This window comes from Rhinolophus sinicus, chromosome 17, assembly GCF_057876585.1.
Source record: "Rhinolophus sinicus isolate RSI-liver-muscle chromosome 17, RSI-T2T, whole genome shotgun sequence".
Taxonomy (NCBI): domain Eukaryota; kingdom Metazoa; phylum Chordata; class Mammalia; order Chiroptera; family Rhinolophidae; genus Rhinolophus; species Rhinolophus sinicus.
The window spans coordinates 1,950,545-1,971,361 of record NC_142517.1 but is presented as its reverse complement, the minus strand read 5'-3'; the positions used below and the strand labels follow the sequence as shown (position 1 = coordinate 1,971,361).

The 20,817-nt window shown below is 52.5% G+C and overlaps 1 protein-coding gene across 7 annotated transcripts in view; it reads left to right on the top strand.

The window, feature by feature from the left end:
• Positions 1-15,133, top strand: part of AGPAT3 (1-acylglycerol-3-phosphate O-acyltransferase 3) — a 93,188-nt gene extending 78,055 nt beyond the window's left edge. For all 7 annotated transcript variants that reach the window (XM_074324506.2, XM_074324505.2, XM_074324513.2 and 4 more), the window contains 7 exons: positions 2,487-2,656; positions 3,615-3,776; positions 4,668-4,821; positions 5,290-5,392; positions 9,043-9,118; positions 12,431-12,629; positions 12,914-15,133. In XM_074324506.2, the coding sequence (XP_074180607.1) occupies positions 2,487-2,656; positions 3,615-3,776; positions 4,668-4,821; positions 5,290-5,392; positions 9,043-9,118; positions 12,431-12,629; positions 12,914-13,002 (953 nt within the window). In that variant the 3' untranslated portion in view covers positions 13,003-15,133. The remainder of the gene's footprint in view (positions 1-2,486; positions 2,657-3,614; positions 3,777-4,667; positions 4,822-5,289; positions 5,393-9,042; positions 9,119-12,430; positions 12,630-12,913) is intronic.
• Positions 15,134-20,817: the final 5,684 nt, after the last annotated feature.

The following is a 20,817-nucleotide window of genomic DNA, read 5'->3' as shown; positions in this document are numbered from 1 at the left end:
GGCGGCCCTCCACACAGCAGATTCCCAGCATCAGTGAAAATACTGTCGAGCCTGAACAACGGGGCTTTGAACTACAAGAGTTCACTGAAATGCAGATTTTTTACATCTGCATATTCCTGGCATTGTACAGCCATCTCCACCATCTAATTTTATTTTTATTTTTTTTAAAGATTTTATTGGGGAAGGGGAACATGACTTTATTGGGGAACAGTGTGTACTTCTAGGACTTTTTCCAAGTCAAGTTGTTGTCCTTTCAGTCTTAGTTGTGGAGGGCGCAGCTCAGCTTCAGGTCCAGTTGCCATTGTTAATTGCAGGGGGCGCTGCCCGCCATCCTTTGTGGGAGTCGAGGAGTCGAACTGGCAACCTTGTGGTTAAGAGCCCACTGGCCCATGTGGGAATCGAACTGACAGCCTTCGGAATTAGGAGCACGGAGCTCCAACCACCTGAGCCACCAGGCCGGCCCTCCATCATCTAATTTTAGAACATTTTTAGCCTCCAAAGAAACTGTGTACCATTAACTAGTAACTAGTCACCCATTCCTCCCTTTCCTAGCCCCTGGCATTTAGTCGACTTCCTGTTTCTATGGATTTGCCATGTCTATACATTTCATGCAAACAGAATTCTACCAGGTGTGGTCCCCTGTGAGTGACCTCTTTCACTCAGTGATGGTTCCGAGGCTGGTCTACATTGTAGCAGGTGTCAGAACCCCATTCCTGTTATGGCTGAATAATAGCACCCCATATGGATACACACTGTTACCCACTCCGTCATCAGCTGATGGACAGTTGGGTTATTTCCACTTTTGGCCATGTGAATAATACTGCCGTGAACATTCGTGCACAGGTTTTAGGGTGGATGTCTGTTTTCATCTCTCGTGGGCATATACCTAGTAGTGGCATTGCCAGGTCATCTGGTAGCTCTGTCTTTGGGACTGTTTTCCAAAGCGGCTGCTCCGTTTGACATTCCCACCAGCAGCGTGTGGGGGTCCAGTTGCTCCCGTCTTGCCAGCACTTGCCGTTGCCCATCTGTTGACGACAGCGTCCTGGTGGGTACGAAGGGTTTGGTTTGCATTTCCCTGATGGCTGATGACATTGGTCATCTTTTCATGTGATTGTCGGCCTCCTGGGAATTAGCTTTGGAGAACGTCTGCTCAGATCCGTCTGTTTTTGAGTCCCTGCTCCTTTACTCAGTGCACTGGAATGTTGGATGGACGCGGCCAGGCTAACAGGTTCATTGTAGGTGCTGAGTTTGCCTCTGCGGAGTGGCCTTTCTCTTGACCCTGCATCCCCTCCGGGCCCTCTCTGGTCCCTCGATGGTGCTATGGTCAACTGACCGCTTTATGGCTTCTCCTCTGACGGCCCATCAGGTAGAAAGGACATGTGAGTGTTCAGGCGTTGTCTGAGATGGACCTTCTGTCCGGTTCCCAGCTTGTGTAGAAGGGGAGGTTGAGACCCCAGAGGCCGTGTTCTCGGCTGTTAAGGTCACAGGCTGTGTCTCATTTAGTCTGCCCAGCTGCCCTGTGAGGAAGCCGCTGTTAGCTCCTTTCTGTAAATGGGGAAACTGAGGCTCAGAGCCCAGTCTCTAAGTGCTGGGCTATGCTGCCCCATCAGCGTTCCCTGGCCCCCACCCGCAAGGGCTGCCCCTCGGGAAATGGGTGGGTGGGGGTCCAGCACACACATAGCGGGGTGGTGCTGTGTCACTCCTGAGCCTGAGCACTGCTTCCTGCTCTGCGAGGTCACCCTCCTCAGGACACCTGGCCATGGTAGGCATGACACCGCTGACCGTGGAGCCCGGGGCTGGCTGTGGGCCCGAACCCACCCTCTCCCCCCACTCCGTGAATGACATGCGTGGTATTCCATCAAACCACAGCACACGTGGCAGTCATACCTGGACACACAATAAAGATATTTGTCTAAAATGCTGGTTTTCCTCCATTTCCTCTGCCACTTTCTCGTCTTCCTGGAAGTTTTATTTTTGTCTTCTCCCCTGACTTTTTTTTGTACTAGTTTCACGTGTACAAAACAATGTACTAGTTAGACATTTACACCCCTCACAAGTGATAACCGCCTCCCCCAACCTACTACCCCTCTGACATCGTATATACGTAGCTGTTACAGTTCCACTGACTCTATTCTCTGTGCTGTCCTCCACATCCTGTGACTATATATATATTAAATTATAGTTGACATTCAGTATTGTTCAGCTTCTGTTTCAGGTGTACAGTGCAGAGGTCAGGCACCTATACCGTCCATGAAGTGGTCTCCCTAATGAGACAAGTGTCCATCTGACACCCTACAAAATAAATTAGGAAAACTTACTTTATTAACTATAAACCAGCAAAAGCCATTTCTAGCAGCAAAGCCCAGTCTGGGTGACAATACTGGACGAGTCCCACCTGCGTCAGAGCTGGGGCCTGGCCTGTGCCCCCTGGGGAGGGAGGGCTGGGTGGGCCTGAGCCGCTGACACCCCCTCCCCTTTGCCCGCAGAGCTGGTCATGCTGCTGGAGTGGTGGTCCTGCACCGACTGCACCCTCTTCACCGACCAGGCCACGATGGAGCGCTTCGGGAAGGAGCACGTCGTCATCATCCTGAATCACAACTATGAGATCGACTTCCTCTGCGGGTGGACCATGTGCGAGCGGTTTGGTGTGCTGGGGGTGAGTGGCGTGGGGTCCCGGGAGTGTGTGGGCTGAGTGACGTGGGGTCCCGGGAGGGTGTGGGCTGGGTGACGTGGGATCCCGGGAGGGTGTGGGGTGGGTGACGTGGGGTCCCGGGAGGGTGTGGGGTGGGTGACGTGGGGTCCCGGGAGGGTGTGGGCTGGGTGACGTGGGGTCCCGGGAGGGTGTGGGCTGGGTGACGTGGGATCCCGGGAGGGTGTGGGGTGGGTGACGTGGGGTCCCGGGAGGGTGTGGGGTGGGTGTGGGGTGGGTGACGTGGGGTCCCGGGAGGGTGTGGGGTGGGTGATGTGGGGTCCTGGGAGGGTGTGGGCTGAGTGACATGGGGTCCCGGGAGGGTGTGGGGTGGGTGACGTGGGGTCCCGGGAGGGCACTGGGGGTGTGATGTAGGGGTTCTGGAAGGGCTCTGGGGATGAGCAATGTGGGCGTCCCAGGAAGGTGCTGGCGTGACTCCCTGGGGTTTTAGCCCCCGGTCCACTGAGCTATGAGTCTGAACGTGTGGCTGACAAGGGTGCCTCATATGTAGGTGCCCCTCTCCTGAGATGGGTTGTTCCCGCTTTTCCGCTCAGTCTTTACTTACTAGTCTGTGAGTCCCTGAAGCTCCCTGGGTGAGCTAGGCGCCCCAGTGAAATGTCACCACCCTGAGCCAGGCTGAGGAGTGAACGCCTGTATATGGCGGCCTTACCCTCAGGAAGGCCGGGGCCTGGCAGCCAGTCAGGAGGCTTGTCCTGGGCCTCCACCCTCCCACCAGGCCCGTGCCTTGCCTTCCTCCTCTGTGGACAGACGCGTGCCTGTGTCCTCAGGGCCAGCTTGTCCCCAGCGTCACACTCAGTGTCAGCAAGCCCCCACTGACAACGAAGGCCACACACAGCAGGGCAGTCCCGGGGCGTCCCGAGGGGCCTCGCGGCCTGGTGCGCCATCTGCTGTCCCCTCCCCCCAGAGCTCCAAGGTGCTGGCCAAGAGGGAGCTGCTGTACGTGCCGCTCATCGGCTGGACGTGGTACTTCCTGGAGATCGTGTTCTGCAAGCGCAAGTGGGAGGAGGACCGGGACACGGTGATCGGGGGGCTGCGGCGCCTGGCCGACTACCCTGAGTACATGTGGGTGAGTCCCTGCTTCGCCGCACACGCTCGGGGAGGCCATCCCACCACCGCGTCACGGGTGGGCAGGCTGGCAGTGGGGCCGGCCCTCGGGGCTGGGCTCGGGGACACCTGCCTTCACGGCCCCAGTCGAGACTCAAGCCGAGACCCAAGCCGGACTCAGGGTGCCGGGAGGGAGGGAGGTGGGTTCCTTCCCGCTCAGCAGAGGGGCTCCCGAAGAGGTGAGTGTAGGTGCCCCACTGGTGCCCAGCCTGAGCCCCCTCTGCAGGGAGGGTCTTCCTTGGAGGCAAGTTTCGGGGCGAACCAGTGAGCTCCAGGTCTGAGCAAGTCTGTCTGGCCGTCAGTCATAGCAGAAGCACAGGGCAGTGACCCCCACCTGTAACAGCAGCAGGGCCTGGGGGCTCGGCGGGTTTCCAAGCCCCTCGGGTGGGTTTGATGGACAGTGGCCAAAATTATCGGGGTCAGTCAGTGTGACTCTCCTGCTCCTCTGTCTGCTCCTTCCTTCTGGTTTGTGACAGTCCTTTGAGAGCTGGCTCCTTATTTACTGTTTCCACCTCTCATGTGTTGTCCACTCACTGACCAGAAGGCTTCTGCCCAGGGAACTTCATGGTACCTCCCTTCTGGAAAGTTCTCTTTTGCATCCTTTGAGATAAGTGCAATGCTATTAACTGTTCGGTGAGGGCATTTGTGTGGTAGAGTGCGGGTTGCAGCCTGAAAGTAAAATAATACTTCAGACCCTGCCACGTGCTTGTCACTAGAGTGCTGCTGTCATTTCTACAAATGAGGCTGCAAATGTTTTGCTGCCAGTCAAGGCCGCACGTGAGGGAGACGGCTGAGCCCCTCAGGGCGTGAGTTCCCACCTGGACGATGCAGTGTCCCCATGTTTGTGTCCTAGTTTCTCCTGTACTGTGAGGGCACGCGCTTCACGGAGAAGAAACACCGTGTCAGCATGGAGGTGGCCGTCTCCAAGGGGCTGCCTGTCCTCAAGTACCACCTGCTGCCCCGCACCAAGGGCTTCACCACCGCCGTGCAGTGCCTGCGTGGGACAGGTAAGGGCCCCCGCCCCTGCCAGCGGGACGCCACCATGCCCTGGGCTCCGTGCGAAGCCAGAAAGGGAAACGGTCAAAACCTACACGAGTGAGTCACATGTAAGCTTAGGGCTGGAAAGAGAGACCCCAGTAAGTGGAGTTGACATGTTGTAATGCTCGTGTCATTTTCGAGGTGATAAAATGCTAGTTAATGGAAATGCTGAAATAATTTTAAAAGTATATAACGGAAGATCTTATAAAGGAAAAACAATGTCTAATGAGCCCAAAAGCAAGATAGAAAAAAGGGGCCGAGAACACACAGGACACATGATTAGAAAGCAGCCAGATGGCTGAAAGGCACACTGGTCAGTGAGCACACTAGTGGGGATCAGCTGAACGACCAACTTAAAGACAAGAATCCAAAGAAAAGCCCCCCTTGGCCCTGCGCGGGCGAGGCTGACGGCCTGGCTCACCCTTACCCCCCCACAGTTGCAGCCGTGTACGACGTCACGCTGAATTTCCGGGGGCACAAGAACCCGTCTTTGCTGGGGATCCTCTACGGAAAGAAGTATGAGGCGGACATGTGTGTGAGGTGAGCTCAGAGCCCGGGGGCACCCGCCCTGCCCGGCCCCCTCCCATGTCCCAGCCCTGACATGTGGCCCCTCCAACCTCCTGGGCTGTCCCCACGTGAAGGTGCCCCAAGTCCCACCACCCAGCAGGGCAGACATGGGGACAGACACGGGAACCACTGGCTGTCGTGCCAAGTGAACGAGCAGCCGTGAGGTGTCGGCCGCATGTTCCAGATGGTCTGGGGAGGAGTGGCCCCTCCCGCTGGAGGGAGCACAGGGGCGTTTTGAAAGAGGCTGAGCTAAAACTTGGTCAGTGACTAGGATTTCCACAGGGCGGAGGACAGCTGCCTCGGCTTAGGGGGCTCCGTGTTCCTTTGTTCAGGGTGTAGGACAAGTTAGGTCTGTGGCTTGCAGACCGCCCGGGAGAGAAGGGAGGGTCAGAGCCACAGCTGACCTCAGTGGCACTCAGGCTCTGGCTCCTGGCGACCCTGGGGCTGAGCCCGGCAGGCTCCACCACAGCAGGCTCGTATGTTCAGGGTCGTCCTGCTGGAGGGACACAGGAGCTGGTTAATGCAGAACTGTGGGGTGGCCTTGGGGGCCCTGACCACCCAAAAAGGGAAACTCAGTCAGAGGAGGGGCCTGATAAAGCCGTTAAAATGTCCTCAGAGTATCAGAAACGACTCCTGTTGACTATGCACTGAGCGTGGATTGAGTGCTTGCTGTATGCAAAGCAGGAGGCTAGAGATGGGCGGGGCAGCTGGAGGGAGCAGAGAACCAGGTTTCTGAGGGGCAGTCGCTGGTGAGACACACACATGTGCTCAGTGCCATGGGCGGGGGAAGGCGGTATGCACCCCCCTGAACAGTTCACTTCCCAGACCTTGCTCAAGTCCGACAGGGTGTGGGGTTCCCTGGGGACCGCAGTCACGTGGCTGGTGGACTCCCGGGCTGACCTTTCCCCCAGATCTATGCAGAGGCTGCAGTGCAGGCTCTCCCACGGAACCTTCTGGCTGGAAGCTGCACTTACGTGACTTTTGCTGGCACTGGTGATTTCAGCCCCAGAATTTGAGGGATCTGCGTCTGAAAGGAAGAGGGTTAGAGGGAGGAGGGTCCATGTTAGGTTCCATCCTGAGTGGTTCCTGGTGCCAGTGAGACAAGAGTGAGGTGTCCAGGTGTCCACTGCAGAGCCCGAGGCTTTGTCCTGAGATGCAGGCACGACCTCCCATGGAGAGCAGCCCTCATTTCTGTAACACAGGGTCAAGGTCAGTGGCAAGGGCAGTCCCACCCAAATGGTGGCTGCATGTCTCACTGCCACACTTTGTCTCCAGGTTTCTCTGGCTCATAAACATAATCCACCCCAAAAATCTGTCTACTTAAAGCCATCTGGGGACCCCTCTATTAATGAAATGGTGTTGTGACGCTGCTTCCAGCTCAGGGCAGAGCCGCAGGCCATGCGGCTCGTCTCCTGTCTGGGTCCTCCTGGTTGAACGTGCAGGTCTCCCTGTCATGCCAATGTGCTCAGAGAGGCAAGCCCTTCCGCCCATGTCTGCCATCCGCCCCCCACCGGCGTGGTGTCCATCCTGATCAGTGAGTCCTGCGAAGACTCTGAGAGGCCCTCTCCGTTTCAGTCTTGAGAACTTCAGTCTGTATGTTTTAAAACACCACCACCCATTTCTAGGCACACGATAGGAAACTCCAGGAATCGTTGTGTGAACATAAATAACAAGCAGGCGGTTTTTTCCTTCTGAAGCTTGCGGTGGACTGGCTTAGCGTAGGGCAGGGTCTCTTGTGCCATCCTGGGGCAGGGGAAGCCCAGGAGGCCTGCCCTGAGGTCTCCAGCAGCCCTGGCGCAGTGTGCCCACTGGGGACTGGGAGATCTCTCTGGGGCCCTGGGTGGTCCTGACAGCGGCACGGAGAAGCCAGGCCAGCCTCCCCCTGGCTGTGGCTCCGACTAGAACACCTGATGTTGTCCAGGACGGTGATGGCCGTGGTGGGCTCTGTGTCAGCCCTTGCCCTCGCTGTCTGTCACCCTCACAGGACTTGGAGGCAGGTCCTGCTCTTGTCCTGCGTAGTATGAGCTGGGTGTGGTCAGACAGTCTCGGCTGCCCGGGGTCAGAGGTTGTGGGGCCGGGGGAGGCCACTGGCCCAGCTTGAGGTCGGTGCCCTGGCCACCCCACCAGGCTGCACGGCACTTCCGCGGGAACAGTGGTCCCAGTTGCAGAGGACATGTGCTTTCAGCGGTCATTCCCCCTTTGCCACAGAAAACGTGGGGTGAGGTTTTATCTAATCTTATGTGAATAGGTACAGTCTTAGAACTTGTAACAGCTCCAGCTGCCTGTTTGGTGTTACTTATTGAGTGTAGAGTAAAAGCAGAATTCCAATGGGTCAAAGCATACTTGTCATCCAATGCACGAGGCTCTCACAGCCCAGGGGGCTTTGTCTCCTTCCCTGTCCTCTGCGGGTGAAGTGACCGGGGCCTGAGGCTGGACAAGGCCAAGGGCTTTGGTGACAGTGGCCTGAGGCTCCTGCTGGCCAGTGACCCTAAGGTAGCTTGAGTCAAGTCCAGGAAATAGATGCTCATTTGTGTTTATTTTTATCTCCTTGTAAATTCTTATTGTATGTATTTCATAGTGCCTGTGGCGGATGCACAGACCCTGCGTGTGACACGCACACTATGTATATGAAGTCAGGGAGGACAGCCGGGGGTTGGAAGCCTTTAGGCTTCATGTGTCCTGGACGAACCCCGTCTGAGCCTCCTCCCTCCGGAGTCCGGTAGCGTGGGTGCTTCTAGTCTGTTTTAGTTTTGAATGTGGTGAAGATGGTTAGGCACAACCCACACAAACCAAAGTTCTCGATTTTTAGAGCAAAAATTTCAAAATACCTTAAAGGGTGGAGGTTTAGTCAGGCCATGGAAACGCCCCCTGGCCATCCTCTCACTGTGGGCCCCCCCAGGTGGGCCCCACCCCTCTGAGGACCCTCATCCCGCCGGTTACTCTAGCGCATGTGGGTGCTTGGCGCCCTCTGCTGGCAATTTTCAGGTACTACAGCTGCCGTGGAGGTGGCTCTTGTCTGGCCAGTCTTAGCAGGTCGACACCTTCAGCTGGTGGGGCTGGTAATCCGGCTGGTGATCAGGTTTATAAATAAATTAGTGTCTTAACCGGTCAGGTGTTCATTAACTGAGATTAAAGTTCTAAATCTCTATTGCTTTCCACGTTTGAAGCAAGTAGATTTCATTTGTGAAATACATAATTTTCTTTGCCTAATGAAAGACAGTCTGCGTTGATTATTTCCAAAGGATGAACTATTAGGAGAGACCAAAACTCCTGCTGAAGCTAATAAATGATCACCCTTCATGGTGGAGCCGGGGACATGATCTGCTCATTGCTCTGCCTGTGGGTAGCCCACGTGAAATGCTATCCCATGACCGTAGCTGTGTCTCTGGCCCCCCTCCCCTCCGGGCTCCTGCAGTCCCACAGAGCCCCAGGTCACCCGCATGGCACTCTGGGAGAGTGCCCGAGGACATTACTTTGATGTTTGTGTGTTTTTGGAAATTGAGAGTGAGATTGGATAGCAGAAGCAGGCCAGCAAGTAACCGTGATGCACGAGTTTTTACCCCCGTTTGCAGTTTGATGGCATCTAGTTATTGACTTTGCTTTCAATCTTCTTCATAAAACAGGAGATTTCCTCTGGAAGAGATCCCGCTGGATGAACAGGGAGCGGCTCAATGGCTTCATAAACTCTACCAGGAGAAGGTAAAGGCACACAGCTTTCCCCCTCAGGAAGCGGTCTCAAGGGGCAGCTGAGGGGGCAGGAGCTGGCCTGGTGACTTCCTCTGGAGTCAGAAGTGCTGTGCAGTTATCAAATACTTATTTCTAATCCTTTTTTCTTAGCTTTTTTATTAACGAACTAGAGAAAAGTATAAAGGGTAACATAATGGTTGTATAACCCTGGCTGATAACATTTTATCACATTTGTTTCATTTTTTCATGTAAAAGAAAGTATAGCTATATAATAGATGTATATATGTGTGTGTATGATTATGAGACACAATACAGATGACATAAAAAGATTCTTAAGACCACACCCAGCCCCATTTCTTTTCCCATAGTACACCTCACCCTTGACTCTTGCTTCCAGTTTATTTTAGATACACAAACATACAGGACACTAGAGTTTTGTTTTCAGTGTTGTGGAAGGTTTAGATAATCAGAAAATCCTTCCAGTAATAACAAATACCCTTGAAATGCATTGATGAGCTCTCAAAAAAATAAGGGAAATCTCTAGGGAATCGAAAAAAAAAAGGAGATGTGACTGAAAACCCAGGATAAGCCTGTGGGCTGCCACTGCCATCCCCTCCTGGTGGAGTTTGCTGTTCCCCTTACCCCAAAGTCTTGAGTCTTAATGCCTACCTGGAGAAAGAAGGTAAAGGTTTGACTTCATTCAAGGCAGAAGTTAGAACTGAAAACTCTACATAAAGCTGGGCCCCTCTGAGACTTCCACCCTCACAAAGGTTAAACTGAAAAGGCATGTGCCTGCCAGCACAGGGAAATTACTCTGAAGCTTCCTTCTCTTGGTTTCAAAAAGGTCCCCCTGGTAATTCATAATCACAAGTGTGACAGCAGACAGGTTTGTGGTTTGCATTTACACAACGACAACATAGTTCAAAAAGAAAAAAGACAAAATATCAACATAAAAAGTGGTTCCAGGCAAATCTCTCTAGAGATCCTGCGAGAAGTACGTGCAAAACTGGAAGAACATGACTGCGGGCCTAAGCTGCCCAATATGTCCTCAGATAAAATTCTGCTGGAGATGAGCGCAGAGCCGGCATCCACCGGGGGCTCCACGACAGGCAAACAGGCAATAGTTAAATCCTCCAACAGCCTCAGCTACTGAGACAATCACGCAGAAACTAAAATTAGTATGTTTGAAATGAGTAAGCACCAAAGAAAGAACTGAAAAGAGAAGAGCAAGACCTAGGAAAAAATGAGTCAGATTTGAGAAAAACCAGGCAGGATTTATGGGCATAAGAAATATAGTCACTGCCAGTAAAATCTTAACAGGGGAAATAGCACATGAGATACAGCGGAAGAGAGAATTAGTAAACTGTAAGATTTAGGAGAAACTGCTCAGAATGCAGCACAGAGGAAGTATACCTATGAAAGGAAAGTCAAAAGACACCAAGCACAGACTGAGAGGCCCAATCGATAACCGTTAGAAGGCCCAGAACGAGGAAGTAGAAAGAGGGGTGAGGAGCCGCTTCAGGGATGAGACCTGTAAAACTTGTAGAATTGGCTAACGTGGATTTCATCAGGTTCAAGAAATACAAGTCTGGGATAGGATAAATAAAAATAAACTCACCGGGGCAGCCTGTTAGCTCAGCTGGTCAGAGCGCGGTGCTCTTAACAACAAGGTTGCCGGTTCCATCCCCATACAGGCCACTGTGAGCTGCGCCCTCCACAACTACATTGAAACAACTACTTGACTTGGAGCTGATGGGTCCTGGAAAAACACACTTAAAATAAGTAAAAGTTTTAAAAAACAGATACTTACGCCCACTTGGCAATGAAATTGCAGAACACCATAGACAAGAAGATGATCTGAGAATAAATAACCATTTACTAACAATTGTCACCCTAATAAACTTTAATTTAAAAGAAAAAGAATAAATAACCAGAGAGAAAAGACATACTGCCCACAAAGGAATTGGTCATATCTCTTACTCTGTATCAGAGTCTCTTCTAAAGTCTTACACGTTTTATTCTCTTAATAATCATACACATACACACACACTTACATACACGTACGCTATACATGCATACGTGTGTACGCGCACACTCAAAATAAATGCAGAGAGAGTAGAACAAAGAAAAGAATAAAAATAGCGTAAATTATTTCTTTAAAAATATTACAAAATAGAAAACCTTGGGCAAGACTGACTAATTACAAGAGAACAAGAATAAAAAAAGGAACTCAACCAAAGAACAGGCAGTGAAAATAATGTGCAAGCAGTAGGACTAGCTTTATGCTCACACATTTGGAAACTTAGATAAAAACGTATCATTTCCAAGAACAACGTCACTCTACAGAAGAAAACAGAAACCTGAATTAAAAAGAAATAGGACATACACATCATGTAAATAGCTGGGCAGATGATGTGTGCGCGAGGTTGTGAAGGAGAATAGCTCTCTGAATCTGGGTCAGGTTTTAAAGTCTGAAACTGACACAAAGTGATGTTTGCTCATAGCAGTATTAATTTACCAGGAAATGAGAAGTAACCTAAAAGCGTATGAGGAAATAGATACAGTGTATATGCATATTCATTTGCTGGGATTCGGTTAAAATAAATGAACTACATATTAGCAACCAACATAACTGACTCTAGAAAATAATGTGTGAAAAAAGCAGACTGCGGTATGTGTCACTGGGGTTCCAGCTTCCTAAGCGTGGTCCTGTTCAAATGTCTACAGTCATACCTAGTGTTTGTTTAAATGGGACCTTATGGTACGTAGATATCGGCAGTGCACCCCTTGTTAACACATCCTGTGTGGTGGCCGTGGACACGTCTGTTCTGTTAGGTGTCCCCTTTCTCAGCCAGTGCGTGCTTGGTGTTTACAACACGTCCCTGTCCCACGGTTGACGGTCCCCTGACAGTGTCACCTTCCCCACGTCTTCCCCAGCTCCTCTCTCCGTGGTCATTAGCCTACAGGAATGGAGGAAGGAAGAGTGAAATAACTTTCTGTGGGTATCACCCAGCAAGTCACACCCCCCTACCCCCCGCCCTTAGATGATGAGTGATGGGGTGACAGTGCCCATCTACCAGGCACAGACTCATTATTTTCCTGGGAAACGTGCCAGGTCAGAAGGTCTGTACCCTTTCAAGCTTCCCATACACGCAGCCAAGGTTCTCCATGAAGGTCCCGCAAGCCTCATTCCCTGCCTGCAGTGCACGGTTCATCCGCTTGATGTGTGACACTTGTGCAGGTGGCTGTGTTTCACTGTCAGCACGCTCCCTCGTGTTAAGAGGACAGCGAGTCGAGACCCCACTCTTCTGTGGATTTTTACAGGACGCCTTGCAGGAGATGTATAACCAGGAGGGCGTGTTCCCAGGGGAGCAGTTCAAACCTGCCCGCCGGCCGTGGACGCTCCTGAACTTCCTGTTCTGGGCCACTGTCCTGCTGTCGCCTCTGTTCAGCTTCGCCTTGGGCGTCTTTGCGAGTGGCTCTCCCCTCCTGATCCTGACGTTCCTGGGCTTTGTTGGGGCAGGTAAGGAGTGGACGATCACACAGCTCAAGGTTGGGCCTCGAGGCGTCCTGGAGTCGGGCATCCAACCAGAGCCTCTCAGGCCTCGGAGAGCAGGCCCTGGCCACTCCGTTGTGGAGGCCATCTGCTCTGTGGGGACAGGCTGAGCGGGTGAGGGAGGAGGGGCGTGGGCTGGCCTGCCACCCCCACAGGAAGTCGGAGGCCAGAGGTCGAGCATCCCCCCAATAACGAACTCTCCAGTTGATGGCAAAGCGGTCGTCTAACCTCGCCTTTCTCCTGTTTTAAAGCTTCCTTTGGAGTCCGCCGACTAATAGGAGTAACTGAAATAGAAAAAGGCTCCAGCTACGGAAACCAAGAATTTAAGAAAAAGGACTAATTAGTGGCTGTGATGGAACACGCATAACCTGGCACCCAGTTAACTCAACTAGAAACAGCAACACTCAGAGCGGAGAAACAGACACTTAGAAACTATTTTTCTTATTAACTGGTGACTAATATTAACCAATAAACTTGAGCCAAGAGTAAAGAAATCAGAAGGCCTGCAGGATGGAGCCCGTCGCAGCGCACCTGCAGCGCCCGTGTGCCACCTGGGAGAGCTGTGAGGAGGGCAGTGTCTGCCCTGGGGGGTGGCTTCTGGGGGACTGGTCTCACCTGAGCCATCTCTCAAAGATGCTGCTGGCCAGAGAGAGCCTCTGACGCTTTCTCTTCTTAAACTTAGGCCCTGTTTTGTTTTTTATCTGTGATTTTGGGAACGCGCCCAAGCCCCTCGCCTCTTCCCCTGCACCCTCAGCAAACTCCCTTGAGGATTCTTCCCCTGTCCTGCTGGGAACGATGTCACAGGGTCCCCAGCCCCCAATGTGACCTGCACCTTTGCTTCCAGAGGGTGGGCTGGGGGCACCATGGAGAAAGATGTCTTGGTGATAAGCACACACTGGATGTCACATGGACTGGAGCCCCGCCCCATGTCCCACCCGATCCTGGGCGTAAATACCTGAGAACTGGTGGAACGTAGTGTTCCTGCCCGCCCAGTCTCCATTCCTTTTCCCTGCAGCCAAGGGACAGCAGTCCCTGGGCTGGCAGCTGCAGAGGCCAGGCTGGGCAGGCGCCCTTGCCCCCAGCGACAGGGAGCCCAGAGGCGCTGAGTGTGCTGGAGCGAGACCCCTGCCCACAGTCCCTGGGACTCGTGGAGGCTTCTTAAAAAGGAATGTCACCCTCAAACCTCTGTCTTCTAAAGGCGGTTGGAGACTTAGCACAGAGCTTGTTTGCTTGTAGAGATTTTATTTTTATAGTTGATGGCTCTCAAGTTTAGAGGTGGTGAGACTTCCACCCTCCCTGCCACCCTCCCTCCCCCAGGCAGGCACGTGTGTCCCCTGGGAGGGCCTGCCAGGCTCTGAGCGGCCGGTGGCCTCTCCGTCTGGCATGCCCAGCAGGCAGCTAGTTCCTACTCCACTCCTGCCGCAGGGGTTCTCCGAGCTTGTCTTATGTCCTCACAGTGTCCCTTTGGCCGCAGCACTAGTGGGAGGCATTTATTCTGCAGATGGAGGTGTGTTTAATGCACCCAGGGCCTGGGGCAGGAGGAGTGGGGACATGCTACACACAGGCCTCCCCCTCTCCCCCCACCCCCACGTGGCTCAGCTGTCATTCCACTGTAAACCCACCTGCAGTGGACTTTCTCCTTAGACTTTCAACTTGGTTTTTTAAAGTCACATTCCCTTCATGTTTTTTAGCAAGGGGAAGAAAAATAATGAGTGTTCTCTCTGATACACTGTAACCAGCATTCTGAGTAGAGGCAGGTTGAATTTTCTAGGAAAACAATGGGGGATAGAAGCATGCACAAAATTATAAACTAAATTGGAAAAATAATTACGCATTGGCCCTAAGTGTTTTGGGAAGATTTATCGGATGGCATAATTCTTTATAACAATGACACTGCTGAATTTTAGGTGTGGTAACTGACGGAGGGACCGCTGCAGAAAAGTGCCCCACAAGCTAGGGTGGGTAAACACAATTCCTTGTGAGGCTAAAACAAAACAGCTTTAAAATGCTTTTGTTTCAGGAGTGCCTGCCTCTGCCCTTGAAGGCTATCTGTCCGCTCCCCCTGGGGTGAGCAGCTACCTTAGGGTTTCTTTGTCTTCACAGGACATTCTGCTCATCTGTCTTTATGTGTGTTTATCTATGTCATTGGCTAAGTCACTAACACTTAAGTCTTAAAGGAAAAAGGTGGAAGGGTACTACCAAGCAGACACGTTACCCAGAAAATGCAAATTTAGATCTTTAACAACTAAATTAACCACTTAGTTAGTCCTTGTTGCCCAGATAAGTTCCCTCCGCTTAAAATGAACACATAGTATGTGAATTCTGTGTCTAGTCGGTGCGGGCTCCTCTGTAAATGGAGACTGAGACAAGGGTGTAGGTTTTAAATCTCAGTGATTCCTTCTGATTTAACACGGATCAGCTCATGCATTGAACACGGAGCCCTTTGGGAGCAATAAAAACTACGCCATGAATGTTCGGGCTTTCTTTTTTTTTTTTTTTTCCTTTCAGAATAGTGCTTTTCTTTATTATTTTCCTTTACACCCCACTACTGAGCTGCATGTGTCGCTGATGTTGTCGTGTCAGGTTCAGGATGAGTATTTGGACAGGCCATGCGAGTCAGTCGCCAGTGTGCATTCTAGGCCTGGAGTCCAGGGTGCCCTCCACATGTAGCCCTGGGTCTGGCAAGGGAGAGGAGGTGTTTGCTGACCCTCTGCTGGGGGAAGTGTTTGCTGATCTTTGCTGCTGGGGGAGGTGTTTGCTGACCCTCTGTTGGGGAAGGTGTTTGCTGATCTTTGCTGCTGGGGGAGGTGTTTGCTGATCTTTGCTGCTGGGGGAGGTGTTTGCTGACCCTCTATTGGGGGAGGTGTTTGCTGACCCTCTGCTGGGGGAGGTGTTTGCTGACCCTCTATTGGGGGAGGTGTTTGCTGACCCTCTGCTGGGGGAGGTGTTTGCTGACCCTCTGTGGGGGGAGGTGTTTGCTGACCCTCTATTGGGGGAGGTGTTTGCTGACCCTCTGTGGGGGGAGGTGTTTGCTGACCCTCTGTGGGGGGAGGTGTTTGCTGATCTTTGCTGCTGGGGGAGGTGTTTGCTGACCCTCTGTGGGGGGAGGTGTTTGCTGACCCTCTGCTGAGAGAGGTGTTTGCTGACCCTCTGCTGCGGGAGGTGTTTGCTGACCCTCTGCTGGGGGAGGTGTTTGCTGACCCTCTGTGGGGGGGTTGTTTGCTGACTATCGCTGCTGGGCAGGCTCTGGTGCTCGCAGTGTGCCTCCAGAGCCAGCCCCGCTCCTGCTGGGATGCACAGAGAAGGTCCCTTCCATGAGTGATGGACAGACTGAGCTCCGAGCCTGGAGGACCAATGGTCGCATGTTTCTCATCAGGCCCAGGCTCCACTGTCAGACCCCATTTTCTGTGTCCTTTGTCACCTTCTACGCTTGTGTCCCCCCTGCCCAGTGAGTGGAGTTTCGCTTGTGGGCCCTCCCTGTGTGTCTGGCTGGGGAAAGGGCCACAGATTTGGGGCCCCCTCTGGGGAGTTCCAGGGGCTTCTGAGGTGCCTGTGGTCTTCCATGGTGATTCTGTAGCCGCTGCCGGCACCTGGAGACTGTTTCCCTCTCTAGGGTCTTTCAGGTACCACTGGGAGCAATGAATGACCCACTGTGTGGAAGTGAGCAGACGCCGGAGAAAGGCTGGGCTGGTCTGAGGGAACATGTGTCAAAAACCCGTGAACACTTTCTTTATGCCTCTTTTTCTACACATTGGAGCCTAGTGGAGGGTTTGAAATGGCTGCCCACTGACAAAGTTTGAACACAGAGAAAGCAGTGGCACTGGTCACTGGTACGTGGTGACAGACCTTAGATGCACAGCACTGTTGGAGGTGCTCTGCCGTCCCCGCCCTCAAGAAGCACAGTCTGGTTAGGAGATGAGCTGAGTGCGCACACCGCTAAGTGGCATAAAACGGCAATGTCAGTAGCACCTTGTGAGACGGACGCAGGTGTGGTCCTCCGCTCTGAACCCTCTCGCCCGTGCCTGTCGCGCCCTCCGTGCACCGTGCAGGAGGACTTCCCTTACCCCGTTGGGTTATTGAGCGTGAAGCCGATCTGCAGAGAAGTGTGCGCCCAGTCGCATGCGGCCATGCCCACGCCCATGTGACGACTGATTTGGGGCAGATTTGAGGCGAAGAATAAGGAACTCTCTGCATGTTGCTTTGTGTCCACCCGAGACGCCCATAGGACAAGCCAAATAGAATCTTTTCAGCCCAGCTGACTTCTTGCAGCTGAATTATTCATCCCCGTGAGTGACCCCTGCTGCGACTTTCTCACCAGTAGTGCATGCTTCCCCCGGCATGCAACACTCAGCGTTCAGTGGTGTGACGCGGCTTCCAATCTGCCCGCCTGCCATGTAACCAGGCTTACGGTCGAAACAGTGGGCCGTCATGCCCGCCTGCCTTCTCTCTGGAGACAGCACCCCCTCCGTCCACCTGCCTGCCCTTTTGTCTAGTGAGTTAGCTCCTAAAGCCTAGGCCAGCCTCTCCAAACACCTGGGCCTGGGCTGGGTGCCACCCACTGGGACCTGCCACGCTTTGTCCCAAACCCTGCATGGGGCTGCCAGGGTGCATGCGGACATTCGGCTTTCACATTCTTGCATATCAGGGCCAGAACGCAAAAACACAGGGGCAGTTTTGGGGTAGAAGATGTCACACTGTGTTCTGCCTGATTGAGGGGGTGGACACATGTGAATTAAGTTTTAGCACAAGCATTTGCCGCTACCTGATTCAGTGAAAATGGCATTCTTACAAACCACTCGGGAACTAAAAGAACAAGGTCACTTTCAGGGAACCCGGGAGGAAGTTACCGCAGAAGCTGAAATCAGTCAGCCCCAGCGGCAGCCGCGCAGTCTTCTCAAAGACAATTGAATTGCTTTAAATTTTTAAGCTTTTTAATAACAAGTTCACCTGGAGTTTTCTTTTCTCGTACACTTTCAGTTTCTTAACTTTTTGTTGTAAAAGTATTTGGACAGAAGTCAAACTGTGAATGAGATACTGAAATGCACTAAATTGTATTAAATTAAACTGGAGTTACTTGATACAATGAAGAAATGCATCTGATCTACTTGTATTTATTGTCTCAGAATTGTACGTTGTGACAATCAAATGTTACTTGCCTAAATGCCAGGAAACTCAACTGGCGTCTTAATCACCAAGATCATCAGCAAGTACTGTATCGTAAATTAATCATTAATCATTAATCATGAAGATCTGGCTTCTGAACCACAAAGACCGCCAGCAAGTAATGGATCACAAACGGATCATGGATCACAAAGGTCTGTTAGCAAGTGCTGTCACTGTAAATGAAAATCTCTTTGGAAAACCACACAAACCATTGACTCACATGCACGTGACAGACATTGGGGTCTTTTTCTATTGTTGACAATCTGCCATACTTGACCGTTGGCCAGTTTCAAGGGGTGATACATTGTATACAGGGTGCAAATATGTTATACGGACGTTCCCTTTTGTACACTTCATTTTTACAAGTTTGCTACTCACAAGCTTTATGGAGTTGAGTCTAGCGGTATTTTTGGTCTATAGGAGGCTGGTGGGGGGAGCTCACTTAGACCTTAAAAGCCTGTGTCCCAAAAAACTGACTGTGTTTGCCATGCTCTGTGAAGACCATTTTGTACACGGGCGTGCGTGAGCCCTGCCTGAGTGGCGGTATTTTGTAGATAAAATGCTGCAGGCATCATACTTGTTTATTAAAATTGCTGCTATGAAAGAGAGGGATAAAATATCCCCAGTATAAGCGAAAGTGACTGTCTGCCTCCTTCTGTTCCTTTGTTTCTAGTCTGCGTAGATTTTCCCCAGGGGAAGATAAGGACCTCGGGCACTTCCTGGCCTGTGGGGTTGTCACCTGCACTGGCAGCTCCTGTGCGCTTTGCAAGCCTCTCCTTTTCATTCCCGTTGCCTATGGAGGGGACGTGGATGAGGAGCGCCACCATCTGGCGAAAGCCAGGGAGCAAATCAGTTGGTGCAAAAACGTGCGAAATGACTGCCTCAAAATGGGTATAAAAGCCATCAAGGACAAACGGGTTTCCACACAGGCATGTGTGCATCACCAAGTATTCTTTTGTAAAAAATTCATTCTGTGGAGAAAACTAAGGACCCCTTTCTCTTATCAAGAAAAGAACTCTTGTTAGAACCAAGAGCTATTCAGGGTCTCATTTGTCTGCGGAAAATAAATGAAGCTCAAAGAACCCAGGTGTCACTTATGCTCTGGGAACCGCCGCCGTGGTGACACGCTTCTCTGCTGTGTGCCGTCTGGTTCCAGCGGCACTGGTGGGAGTGGGCAGGGCCTGTATCCACGCTCAGCTCAGCCTGAGAACTGGAAAGACCAGCTCAGATGGCCTTCTGGAAAGTCCTACATGTAGCATGACTTATTTTTAAAAATACATCTTGAGGTCAGAGCATATATGTACCAGCAGGTGACACGCACACATGCCCCGTGTGCCCGCACGTGCACACCGACGCACAGAGGTGTGGGAGTTGGGTGATGTGGTGCCGGAGGTGAAGCCGAAGGGTCCGACCCTCGTGTCCTACACACTCAGCTGTGCTTCACTCATGCACTCGTCCGCTGGGAATGAGTGTCCACGAGCAGACACAAGTGGTGTGGAAGACACCCTTGGACCCCCCCACCCAAGTCACAGACATTGGGACACCCAGGCGACGGGCCCAGCTTAATTCTGGGGCCCGCCTACTTCTGACTCTGCTGGGGGCACTTGGTATGTAAGAGTCAGCCCCCAGCCACCTGACGTGATGAGAAGTGTGTGTGAGCACGCACATACACGTGTGCACTTCACACCTGCACGCACCCATGCATCCATGCACATGCACACATGTGCCCATACATAACACGTGCAAAAACCGCATGTGTATACCACGTGCACACAAACCCATGTGGGCACACACTTGCATGCACACACGTATCTACACATGCACCCACATGCATGTACACATGTCTTACACACGTGTACACACCTCAAAGAAGAAGGGGAAGGGGAAGAAATAGATTGTCTTGTGACATCTCAGTGGAGCTCACCATGTCACTTGATCCAGCTGCAGCCCCACCAGGGAGTGGGGAGAACGTTACACCCACAGGAACATATACTGGGGGCAGGTTTTGTGGGAAGTGGACAGAAAGTATGGAATGTATGGAACGTGTGACGTAGGAAGTATGGGGTGTTTTCAGTCCCCCCAGGGAGAATCCTGCATGTAACTGGAGGGGTTCCCCCGCCATGTGGAGTGGAGCCTGACCCCCTGAGATCACTCTGTGGAGTCTAGTGAGTCCCTCAAAGTGCCTTCTAGAAGGATGTCTTGCCAAACAGGGTGTGTAAGCCTGTGGCGAGAGATGACTGCTCCGTCCAAGGCAAGACCCAGCACTGTTGCAGCCCCGACCCCCGGCCCCACAGGCCCAGAGTGTGAGGTGAGGCCCTAGGAGTCAGAAGAGGGGCTCCTGGGGACCCCAGAGCATTCTGAACCAGAAGGTGTGTGCAGGAGCCTGGGGGTGAGTTTGGAGACAAGCAAACGCTAAATGACCTTAAAGGGGGACTGCGGTAGGGGGAGGGGAAAGCAGTTCTAGCCAGGGGTGTCCAGACTGTTTGCAAAGCTATTGCAAGATCTAAGGGCCCCCCAGGGGTGCAGCTTGAGGGGGGGCTCTCCTTCTGTCTGCCTCCTGTCATGGAGGAACATGAGCCCAGACTGTGTGCCAGGGGTCAGTCCTAAAGCGATTCAGGGTGCTGGCAGCTGCAGAGCTGGGGTGCGCCTCTGCCCAGGCTGACTGAAGGTGCCGCACGCCTGCCCTGGGGTTTCTTTCATCCAGCTTCTGCCGGGACTTCAGTCGCTGCTGAGGACCAGCAAGGTGCTGGAACACAGATTCCCCACAGACCTTGTTTTACAGGGTCTCACTTCCTGGTAACGCCTTCTGACAACGTCCACCTGCCCAGGACTTCATAAGAAATCTGACCCATGGGGCCAGCCCAAGGCCATCAGATGTACCCTCCACCCTTCTACAAGACAGGGAGATGGCTGCCACCTCCAGTGACCCTGCCGTCCGGACACAACGCAGACACTGTGCATCTTGGGATGCGACCTTGAGTGCTGAAGACAG